The sequence below is a fragment of the Cupressus sempervirens genome, chromosome 8 (assembly GCF_028749045.1).
Source record: "Cupressus sempervirens isolate cs-2001-9-10 chromosome 8, ASM2874904v1, whole genome shotgun sequence".
Classification (NCBI taxonomy): domain Eukaryota; kingdom Viridiplantae; phylum Streptophyta; class Pinopsida; order Cupressales; family Cupressaceae; genus Cupressus; species Cupressus sempervirens.
In genome coordinates, this window is record NC_143125.1 from 684,529,083 (window position 1) to 684,541,470 (window position 12,388).

General features: G+C 34.0%; 1 protein-coding gene across 4 annotated transcripts; it reads right to left on the reverse strand.

The window, feature by feature from the left end:
* Positions 1–1,903: 1,903 nt before the first annotated feature.
* On the reverse strand, positions 1,904–10,041 carry LOC149544307 (protein TOPLESS-RELATED PROTEIN 2-like). 4 transcript variants are annotated; one of them, XM_089798779.1, is made up of 16 exons: positions 9,618–10,041; positions 7,886–8,001; positions 7,587–7,766; positions 7,037–7,150; positions 6,774–6,932; positions 6,130–6,301; positions 5,858–5,993; positions 5,545–5,657; positions 4,309–4,455; positions 4,090–4,200; positions 3,811–3,990; positions 3,376–3,510; positions 3,174–3,263; positions 2,888–3,076; positions 2,556–2,725; positions 1,904–2,358 (listed from the first exon to the last, which is right to left on the reverse strand). In XM_089798779.1, exons 2-16 carry the CDS (start codon positions 7,966–7,968, stop codon positions 2,226–2,228), a joined length of 2,112 nt encoding a protein of 703 aa, XP_089654905.1. In that variant the 5' UTR covers positions 7,969–8,001; positions 9,618–10,041; the 3' UTR covers positions 1,904–2,225. The 4 variants fall into 4 exon arrangements, with proteins under 4 accessions (XP_089654905.1, XP_089654906.1, XP_089654904.1 ...); XM_089798780.1 differs by having other exon boundaries at positions 5,545–5,654; positions 9,618–9,926; XM_089798778.1 differs by having other exon boundaries at positions 2,888–3,040; positions 7,886–8,061; positions 9,618–9,837.
* Positions 10,042–12,388: the final 2,347 nt, after the last annotated feature.

Sequence of the window (12,388 nt, forward strand, 5' to 3'; positions counted from 1 at the left end):
TGACTTTGCAATATACAAAGCACTCATTTTCTTCAAACCTCTTAAGCTAATTATATAATAAATATCGTCCCTAACATGGGTTTGCATAAGGAAAGTCAAGCCAACAGGTAAATAGTTGCTAGCAAAAGATGTACATAGTTCCATGAATCTCAAGGGATTACTAAGATTAGATAAATGTTCAAGAAAAGTTATCTTCATACACAATGCACGATTTGAGAGTATTGTATTCATGCTTAAAATTCCAAAATTGTTGGGGAAAGAAGATAACAATCTAGAAAACATTATGCATCTATAATTAAAAAATACATAGAATGACCAAAAAGGTGAAAAGCACATATCATACATTGTAATATACAATCCTCAGATTGACCTTGAGAATTACTGTAGGGAGAAGCTCATGCTCTTATCAAATCCTTGGAATAGTAGGTGATACCCCAGTTCCTACCAAACAAAATTCCTCCACTATTAAGCCATATCACTTACCTTCTTTCCTAAATGGTAAAGGTTAACCTATAAGCCATCAGCTGAACTAACATTGCTTAGGGGCTGCATTTGATTTAATAGAGAGCACTCGAGTTTCTAATCGAGGTAAGATCATAAAGGTAGTGCATCTAGGTCAGGTAAAGATGAGGGGCTAGGGCCGCTTTCAACAATAGGGTCCCCACAATGCACTCTTGAAACATGTACCCTAAAAAGTTAGTGATCAAACATTGTTAATTGGTCATAGAACATGGAGAAAAACATTCAATGCTAATAAGACACAAATAACAAACACTGAAGAAATGTTCTATGCACAAATTGATTGCAAATGGGACGACATTGATGAGGCCACAACACAAGATGACATTGACAAATATCCAAAAATGATATTTGAACATAAAATAAATAAAAACAAACAAACATCCATACCAGAGGAATATGACGTTATATCTGACCTAACACAAAAAATTCAAAACCAATACATGATCTTTAAAACTCACTTTATTCAAAGATCACACACCCATTTCTTCTTAGTAGTCATAAATACTTCAATTTGTGAAGAAAATTAAACAAAGAACAACAAATAATAGTCAAGCATGTGCTAATGACAAAGAGACACACCAATAAAAACCTGATACCTTCTTATCACAAGCAGTGCCAAAAACTGATACAAAAAAAATGCTTTGAACCTTTGATTTGACTATATGACAAAAAACTAGACACTGACCCACTATTGCTTCAATAAGAAAATTTTCATTTCATGTAAGTGGCTCATTGCTCATTCCATATTTCATCTACCATACAACTCTTCCAAAATGTTTCCTTTGAATTAGACACACGAGATAGCTTGAGCAAAAACTTGACCAGCTACAAATTCTACTAATTGATGAAACATTACTAATTAGCTCTACAATGTTATATAACATAGACAGAAGGTTGCGTCAAATTAAACACACCGGAAAATCCATTTAGAAATGTAGACATCATATTCTTTGGTGACTTCTCTCAAGCACTGTTGTCTATGATACTTGGAGATTTGAAGAACAAATAGTAAATAATGAAAATATCTCATACACGTTTTGGGTTGATATGATCAAATACTTTGAGCTACACACTGTTGTCAAACAAACAAATGCACATTTCATTATAATGCTTAATTGAGCAAGAAAACAAGATGCTATAAGCCTGCACCCAATGATCCAAGATTGCCTTATTTGTTCCAAAGAAATTCACTACTTGACCAACACAACAAGAAAATGTTGGACTACTTTCCCACTAACGTCTTTGTACTAGAATCCATTGATGAAAAAGAACCATTGACAATAGCCACTAATAAATAGAAAAAACATCATTGCTTAGCACAATCTAGTCAATCTAGGAATCCTAGTTGAGCTCATAACAGGTTATCTTGACACGCAAGATAGTCTTCAATGATGCTGTTGAATAGCATTGCAAAAGAATCGTTAACATAATATTTGCAGTGGCTTAGGCCAAACAAATGATTTTCACCATTACAATAACTTGTGATACGTACAAAATAGTAGTAGAACCTCATTGAATGAAATGAAAAATGGATTAGAGTTTGCATGCCACTGATAAAAGTGCCACAAGTATCGATGTCATAAATGAATTAGAATATATAATTTGTCATATCCTGCTTGATATCTGTCCTGTCACATCCATGCTACTTTGGTAATTCAGAGCCATGGTTGCTTGTTGAGGGATCTGAACTACCCTCTCCATTCTTAAGTGAGCCAGGCTCCCTCTCCTTGTGATTCTACAACCTCAATCAAATACACTTCCCCATCACTGAAACCAATTACCAATTCGTTATATTCCTGAGGGTGTGCTGCAATTGCAAGTGGATAGATATTGTTCCTGCAGATGGGAACCACAAGAATTTCCCTTATTTTTCAATGAATCGTAGCAGTTTTCATTAAAATAAAATAACCTGTGTTATTCAAAAACGAAAAAAAGTAGGGGAGATGGGATTGCTCTCAAGATTCAAATTGCAGTGCCTTGGCTAGGTAGAATTCAAGAAGTTCATGAAAACATTTGCATAAAAGACGCCACACCTTCTCATGCCTGATAGAAAAAATGCAGGAGTGATGTTGAAAAGTGGCTTTAGGACATCTGCATCAAAAACCCCAATTGCACAATCACAGAAACTGACATAGACTAGTTGGCTGTCACAGGAATATTGGGCACTCGAAATTGGTGCAGGAAATGGATCGTGGGGTTGCCACTGCAAAGGAAAGTAACAAAGTAGTCCTCAGTTTGTTTGTTCAAATGTTAGATCTAAATTTTCATGTTTGAACTTAGCATAACTATAGATAGAAATTTTCAATTTCTGAAACCAAAGCCCAATAAGTAAATCTTAGCATTTTATACAAATGTAGCATCTTACATTGCATGTTTGATCAAATGTAGAACAATCATGGATTGCAATTTGGTTCTCCTGCACAACTAACAAGTGAACCTGATCTCTGTGAAAAATTATTTTGCTAATTCGAACTGGTGATGATGACCTTCCTCCATGTGGATATAGAAACTGTTCTTTCTCTATAATCCATTCATTTAGGCTCCAGGCACAAAGCTACCACCATAATATTTATCTCAATCAAAATTCTGTGTTCACGACTTAAATACCAAAATTATAAATTAGTTAACTTGTGGGGAGCTGAAGCCCTTACCAGACCATCAGCTCCAGCTGATATCAGCAGATCCAAACATATTGAGAATGCCACACAGGTGATTTCCTTTCGGTGTTGTCCTTCCAACATCTTTTCCAAGTATTGAACAAATGCAATGACATTATACACCCAGGTCATAAATGAAAATCGGGATAAACTGTTACCTACTCAATGTTCATAGAAACTAATATATCCATGGTACCTTAGATGTTCCATTTTTCACATGGAGTATTAGAATTTTTGAGTTCTCCAACCCAAAAGCAATGATATTGTTATCCTCTGGATGGATAGCGAAAGATGTTGCTGGTGGGGAAGGGAGCAAGAAGACTGATACAAACTGCATTAAAGTTTGCACTACTTTGTTTAGGAATATTATATCAATCAACCAAGAAATCATGAATATAAGATTGAAAATCATACGAATGCATAATTCTACCTACATAATAATGTTCCTTAAAACGTTGACAACATAAAACAACAGGGATTTTATTTAACAGGATAAAATATAAGTAGAAACATTGGCAAATTACCATCTTTTCTAACCTGATAGATGTTTAATTGAAAAGGAAGAAATTTAGTGAAGCAAACAATGAAACTACTAATAAACTTATTCATTATAAATGAGCAAACCAATCACCTCAAATGTTTGTAATTTGCATAGGGAGACCTCTCTGCCAGAAATGGAGATTACGTACTCATCATTGTTTGACACAACCATACACGGGATCTGGTTTTCTGGATCCTTGCAATATGAATCATGTGTTATTGAATGACTAGCTGACTCTAAGGGTAACCCGGTTGAAATGGTAACTGTCACCTGGAAACAAATTCCTAGTACGGTCAAATTAAATGTATACATTCATTTAAAATAAACTGGGTTCCATTGAAGTCAAAGTAAATGTCTGAGAATCTGAACCTTCCCAGTTGGATTCCCCTCATTACATCCCCAGTCCCAGCGCTGGCAACAAGCATTGGAGTCCAAAGCTAGGAGACTAGAACCAGAGTTTGTAAAAAGTATTTGAACAATCTGTAGAGCACAATAAAGGAAATTAGAGGTACAGAAGAAAAACAAGTAAATGAGATTCTGGATTTCTCCTTGATAGTTTTATCTAGCATGTAGAGGACGAAAGCTTGCCTTTCCCTTGGAAATTCCTTGTAATTTGCGAGTCTTACAGTGGATTGGATGAGACACATTTTCCAGGCACAATTTTTTTATCTTGTTTGCTTCCTCGTCTCGAACATTTTGTTTGGCATCTGTTGGCCACTTGCTATCAGCATTATTCTGTATGTGTAACAGCCATTGCAGTTAATTGTGGACTTCAAGAAATGGCTATTTTAGAAGCTTATACATACAAAAATGGATAGAATATCATATTGTATTAAATCTGTTAAGAATGTAGAACAATTTCACATGACTAGCTTGAAATAGTCTGCCCTTTACTTCATGTCCCAATTTTGCCATATACTAAAGAACCCCTTAACATGAAAATAATTCACATCCCCCTTAATATAAGTTTTCAAACATCAGACCACAATCAAGGGTTGGATCACAACTGCATGTTGGATACTGTCTTATATTAGGTCAGGTTACTATCAAATTGCACCAACATAAATGTTGAAATGGGTGCTGTGTATTGTAATCTGGTTTTCCCCAGCAAATTTAGAGATATAAGCAGTTCAAAATTCCAATACACCACACAGAATCAACATGAAAGGCATCTGTAAAAAGTGCAGATAAATGTCTTCCCCTAAGTTTAAATAAGATAAAAACTGTTTGCTTTTAAATGCTCAATGAAAACCTTAATTAAAATCTGACAGTCCAAAGTATACATTGTGACTTGATCTTATAGCAACTGATTATTTAAGCTTTGAGAGTTTACCAAATTGATAGTGTGGCTAAATCCCTCAATCCTTATCAATAATTTTTGGTAGGCAGGAAGTAGGGGAAGGCATGATACAGACAGTGAGGGCTCAGAGACACGCTGATCAAAGTTTGAGGAGAAACAGACATTCTAAAAGCTATCTTCCAGAAATAAACATTCTTAACCTTGCTTAGGTACTTAAGTTATTTATGTCTTATAGTAAGATACATTAACATGTTCTGTTTGTCAGTCATGTAAATTTTGAAGATCTTCCTTGAAACAATATCTATTCTAATCTATTGATTTTACTGTTTGACTGTAAAATTTTCATGTCACAGTATACTCAAAGCAATATCAATATTTTCTACTGAAAATACTATGTAAAGAAATATATGGGAGGAGAGACAATGCATCGAAGGACACAAATCATTGTGTGCAATTAGGACAAGATTGGAATAAGTATTAAGAAACTTCAAAAACTACACCATACATGGAAAGCCATTTCTTACCACATCAGATGGACCAATACAGGAGCACTTTGTAACATGTACAGGACTCACAAATTGATAATCAGATCCAGTAATATTTGCAGTGCGTGTTCTAATCTGCTTTAGCAAACCTGCTGAAGTCATCACACAAAACATATAAAAACAATGCATTGTTTGGTTGATTATTCCTTGCCAGAGGAGGGAGATCCTATTAAAATTCAGATACTAAAAAATGAAGTAATTAAGAAACCAACACCCCATAATAAACATTCATAAATGGCTAAGAAATTGACTGGTTGAAAAATTAACATTTTATAGACCACAAAATATTTACCTCCATTCTGGGGTGGGAAAGCATTCCCTGTGCCTCCAGGTACAGGAGGATGTGGTATGGAAGGTTCAGAATTTGCCATCCATCCTGTAAGAGACAACCTGCATCTACCAGAGAGATCAACTTCCTTTGAAAATGACTGTAATAAATCACAGAAAAGGTGTGTTACTGAGAGAGGGCATGATATGAAGAAATATCTAAAATTTAAAGAAGAAAACAGTGAAGATATGGATCGCGTGTTTTATTTTTAAATATTGGTTGGTAACACAACTTACAGCATGTGTAGGAACAGGTAAATAAGGTAGACATTGATGACTCTCTCCAACAATAGAATTACTTATGTGGTTTTGAGATCCACCAAGAGGTGCACATATGTGATCAGAAAACAAAGTTCTGATATCAGGAATAGAAGATGGGTTTTTGCAATGTCGATGCTGCCAATTCAGACTGGAAAAATGGGCATATAAAACTTATGAGCCAGTTGTAAGAAAATTTAAAACAAAATTCAGAAACAATCCCTGCCTAAAGTACAATATCTGACCCTTAATGGGTTTCCTAATTCAAAAATTGCACTGTCCAAACTGGTAGAATTGTTTTCAAACATTTTGCAGATTGTTAATTAAAAAAGTGACTAACAAACATGAGATTTTCTCCATTTAATGAAATTCTTATCACATTAGTTAAGCTTTATCATGATTCAGCTCTGGAATAAGGTAATTGGTGTTAGATTAATTCTTAATTATTATTAACTGGTTTCTTAGGTAAGTCAATCAAACAACTCTCATTTGAAGATACAATTTTCCATGAATGCAATATATTTCCAGCAACTCTACAATGTGACTCTTACAACTGTTCAAAAGCAATAGTTTATCTTTAACCAAGATTTAAAACAGTGGAAAAGTAAGGAGAGAAGTGGGACCTTTGGTTTATGAGGACCCTTAATCTAGAAATGTCAATATGTGGAAATTTCAGCTTATTGCAAATTTGAGGGTTGCCCCTTATAAACATTTGCAGGTCCCGAAAAACTAGTTGCCGTTGGGATGTTGTATCCCCATAATTTGAAAGCTGCTCATTTTCCCTACATTGAACCAAATTATGCTTAAAAATTAGAATCAACATGGAAAACAGAAACAGTGGGACAGCTTGAAAAAGTAATAAACAAAACATAAAACAGAGCACTACCTGATGTTTCCTAGAGTTATTAAATCTGCAAGCTCTTTGTAAATGTCACTGTTAAAATGCTCAAATACTTTGAGATCCTTTCTAAGTATTTCCACAGCTCTTGCATAATCTTTCCTGGAAAAGTGTAAAATTAATAAGAAAATTTGACCTAAACAACTCTATGCTGCATTATAAAAATATAGCCGAGGAATTTATAACCTGAAACCCATAATCTTGATATAATTGTCTACAATATCACAAATATGAAATGACTAGAAAATTTCAAATGGACAAACAAAATCTCCAAACATCTGGAATTTGAACCATGAAGAGTTTGGGAATGCATTAACCTACATTGAAATACAACTCAAAATCAACATTTACAAACAGAAAGGTGAAAGATAACCCAAAAGCCCAAATTTCATAATGAAATAGGACTCCGCAATCTCAATTCTTAATCATTAGAGGATGATAACATAAACCAGCCTAATGTTCATGTAGGAAATACATTTCACAACACCTCCAACAAGCACCGATACAGCTCAAAACTCCAATAGAGAATATTGCTTACTTGTCCAATGCTTCTAAATATTTCTGTTTCCTGATCTCAAAGATAGTTTTTGTAGAGTGGGAATTCTCTTCAACTGTTATAAAACTGGAGAGGTAACAATCAGCTTTATCCCATTCTCCAGCCAGAACTTGGGATTCAAAATATGGCATGTTAAAGTAGCAACGAGACTCTTGTTCCAACCTAGGCAATGCAAAATCACAGTATAGTAAACATCAAAAGAAGACAGAGAGTAGCGCTATCTAATTCCAGGATCATGCTAAAACAATACCATGTTCAAAATTACCAGAAATAATACTTACCTGCGAGCTGTTTCACTAAGCCTGTTCTCATTCAGAAACTGCAAAATGAGGAACACTAAATCGCTGCTCAATTTGGTGTCCATTGTGACTGAACTGCAAAGATCTGGCCCGACAACCTGGTCCAAATAACTTATCATGAACCAATTCAACTATTCCTTGACAAGAATCAATAGCACCTGTGCCCTCGGACACCCAACAATCCTTATGATCAGAAAACAGGAGCTAATTGAATCTTTTTCAAAAGAAGTGTCAGAAGAGAAAGTGAACAATTCCTAAATTACAGATATAAACAACCAAGAGAAATTTAGTTAACATGGGAATTTTTTAGAAGGGCTAATCATTTTCACCCCTTTGCACGGACCATGGCAATCAGATCTTTGTGAATTCAGAGCAAGTTTGAATAAATAAAGAACTGACAATAAAACATGGGCGAAAAGTCCCATGAAAACAGCTGTATGCTTAAGGCTTTTACAGTGGAGATCTCAAAAGAAATAGAGTACAATAACTCATTATTTGTAAAATCTGCTCGCCTTTATATTGGAGATCTCAAAAGGTAAGTTGCATATTCATTCAGAGCTCTCATAGGTCAAATCCCGGTTGACATTTTCAAAAGACATTTTGGTCACTCATTAATATATTCAAAACTCCCTGTGCTTTACTCAAACTGACCAAGCGAGTGCAGACTCTGGGTAAATTTAACAGGACATATAGGATACAGAAACAGAGCAGGTCAAATGAAGGTTCAGACTATATTTAACCTGTCTCAGAAGGTAAGTTGCATATTCATTCAGGGCCCTAAGAGTAAAATTTTTTTTTTTTAAAGAGGGGTAAACGCTTTGACCTGGAGCTATGAACCAGTGAGGCCACAAACAGGGGACCTCATCCCCGTGAGATTTGCAAGGATAACAACTCAACAACTTAACCATCACAACATGCCACTATTGGCCTTCCAAGGACATTTTACCTTCTCATTAATGCAATCAATTTTTTGTGCAGCTTACTCCAACAGACCAAGCTAGGTGTAGGCTCTGGGTAAATTTAACAGTGCATATAGCACAAAGAAACAGTGCAGGCAAGGTGAAAGTCAAGAGTATTTTTTCATTGAAGGTTCAGAGAACCTCTTCAGCTAAGAGCCAAGGACATAGAGGTATTTCTTTTACCAAAATCTGCCTGTGGCACGACCCAGACTCATTTCTTATAATGGCTTTAGAAAAGTATAATTCATCAGATATATTAGGTTTCCGCAGTCCGTAAATAATGATAACTAATAACTGTATCATTCTTCTATAAATTTTATGTGCATAATATTTTATGCCGCACTCCTATATCCATCCATAGAATGAGAGAGCTATAAAGAAGAAAATGGATAAATCCTGACTATAGATCATGGGGTGTCTCAAACATTAAACAGATAGATTTCATTCAATTGAATTCAAAAGCACGATACAGCAAATATAATCCAGAAGAATTAACTTGTGCAAGTCCTAGTAAACCTAAGTTTATGATCTAAATCTCACCCAACATCAAGGCATGACTATCATTCTAAGCATGGAGATATCCATCCTAACTCAAAGAAGACTCCACCAAAACCTAAAAGAACGGAAACAGGAAATAAATAGACAAAACTAAATAATTGTTTCAGCAATTCCAGCACACCTAAAGCCCACAGAACAGAACACCAGAAGAAACATCAAGGCATATTAGAGAAATTGAGCAACCCACACGAACATACCTAAATCTAAGTTCAGTTGTCTTTCGCGTACAATTAAAAAATGCAGTAGGTGAAATCAGAATTCTCCTCCTTTTTTTCTTCCGCCGCCTTTGGTCTTGCTTCTTTCTTCTCCCCACAGAAGTACAGCCGGAACATGAAAATAAAGCTTGTTCAAACACGGTGAATGAATAGAAGAAATGGATCGATGCCAATTATATAGCGAAGCCAAATTTTAGATCACTCAGCCTCTGCAAATCAATGACACTTAAATAGTCTGTGGGTTGTCTCGGCCAAAAGGGCTATTCAGGGTCCTGATAAGTTTGCTGACTTATCGTTGATAAGTCCGAGGCATATCTGATATGACGGACGAGTTTTTATCGTGGGAAATTCTGAGCGTGACGGCTGTCAGGGACAGATATTTTCGCCCGAAAAAACACACGCTTCTGCTTTTTGTTTTTGGTTTTTTGTTTTTTAACGTTTAAAAGAATTACATTTCCGAGTTCATTTCGATAACCTTGGTTTCGAAAGCATGTTTTGTTGGAAAAGATATATATAAAATTGGTCTTATTAAGATTTGATAAGCATACGTTGTTTTAAAATATTAAAATGATCTTTTAAACTTCAATCTATAGAAATGGGCAAGAGGGAGGTTTTTTTTGGAAAGTTCCTCTTAACATTTTAATACATTTAGAATTGAAATTATGAATAGTTCTTTAGTTAAGCATTCTTCAAAATCAATTAACCATCCTTGTAAAATAAAAATCAACATCACAATTCGATTTGCTTAGAAATTATCTCCTATTTATCAATTAATTAAGTGTATTTCAAAATTAAAATAATAATTAAATGTGAAAATAATTTAAGGAAAAAAATAAGTATCAATAGATAAAAACTGTCACACATAATATAGTATAGAAATAGAATTGATTTTACGATTATAGTATGAAAGTAATGACAATATCAAAATATAATATAAATATATAAAATAATAGCTACTTAATATCTAAATGTATGCATAAATTGTCAAACACACAAACTATATATATATATATATATATATATATATATATATATATATAAGTTAAATAACCACTATGCTCAACACATACTACATCGAATATGTTATGAAAAGTTGACAAATGATCAAAATGAGTAGCGATTATATTTCAGTTAGATGCAGAGTTGACCTTTCAACCAAACTGCATGGTCGGAACACTCAAGCCAAGATGTTATGGAAAAACCTTGTTCGGGTCAACCAGGTGGGTTAACTAAACCAAATTTGAGTGATGAGATCATGTTCGAGGGTATTTAAGTTTCCTTAGTTCTTCGTTTGAATTCGGATTAAATTTGTTTTGGTTTTAATTAGGTTAAGTCCAAGTAATTCATGTTCAATCATAATTCCAAAATTACACCCTTACCAGGGTACATTCATGTTCAATCCCTAATTGTTGACTAAGTCAACCTTACTTTGACCATTATGTATGTCACATTATTAAGTTCATGTAATTTCATAAGTTATATTAGGTTATCAAGTTATTTCATATTCATTTGGTGTGTCAGTTCAATCTCCTAAGTGAACCAGTTTTGCATCTTTGACAAGTTCATCAAATACCTTAATACTTAACTCTCATTATTAAAATGAACTATTATACTAATTGAAAACATTAAATATTAATTATTACATTATTCACGACATTCGTTTCATCCTTAAATCATATTCCTAATCTCTATCAGGTTATCAACCTAATGTTCTTTCAATGCCCCTTCAATCCTATAACCCTTGCAATTCGAATTAAATGAACTTTTTAGTAAATGTACAAAAATATTAAAATGCAACATTTAATTACTTATCAAATAATATAATATAGTCTCATATGTTAATTTAATGTATAATATTAATCCAACCTTTAACCCTAGTTATCTATCATAACTTTCTACTTGTAACCCTAATCTGACTTAGCCTAATTACTAACTCAATAGACTATTGTCCCTAATTCTTTTACCTATTTAATTAAATTTATTATTTTCAATCATAATGATGAAATTCAATTTTCTAAAAGTTTATTAAAATATTTAAATCTTAAAACTAAATCCCAAACATATAACTTCTAACTATCTCTTAAACTACTAAGTCTATCCCTAACTAACAACTCCTTCCTTTACAGCTATTTTTGTCTTTACTCATATCCATGAATTTCAATAACTAATAAAATATTAATACAATTAAATTTTTTTTATATATTTTAAATTAATCTAAATACCATTACCTTTTTCCAAATGATGTACAAATTACATTTTAAGTCCTAGTTAACCCACCTTACTTCATCTAAACCTCTCCTTAATACTACCTAACCCATCTCCCTATGTCAACTTGGCCACTTGGCTACATGCACCATCCCTTCCCTGGGCACATGGTTCCATGCCTCGATGCTACCCAAGGTTTCCTCTTAACTCTTCGACATGGGAAAATGCAAGGGGAAAGTTGACTTTGTATTAAGGAAAGGTGGGTGTATGGTTTGAAATTGTGTGGGAGGTGTTGAGCTATTGTTTTGCGTGATGCTTAATGGTAGGAATCCTTTTGAATTTCTCTCTTGAAAAGATAATCTAGGATCAACTCCAATGTTATGGGTGATTTTGCAACCTACTAAAGATAAGATGTTTAATCTGCTTGTTGTTTCAAAATGTAACCACAAAAGAGATATATTTTTGGTATTTTTTGGTTTTATGATGAGTGCAATCTAACAATGCAACTATATGAATTCCTAATTTAACCAAATGTTAGCAAAGGAAAT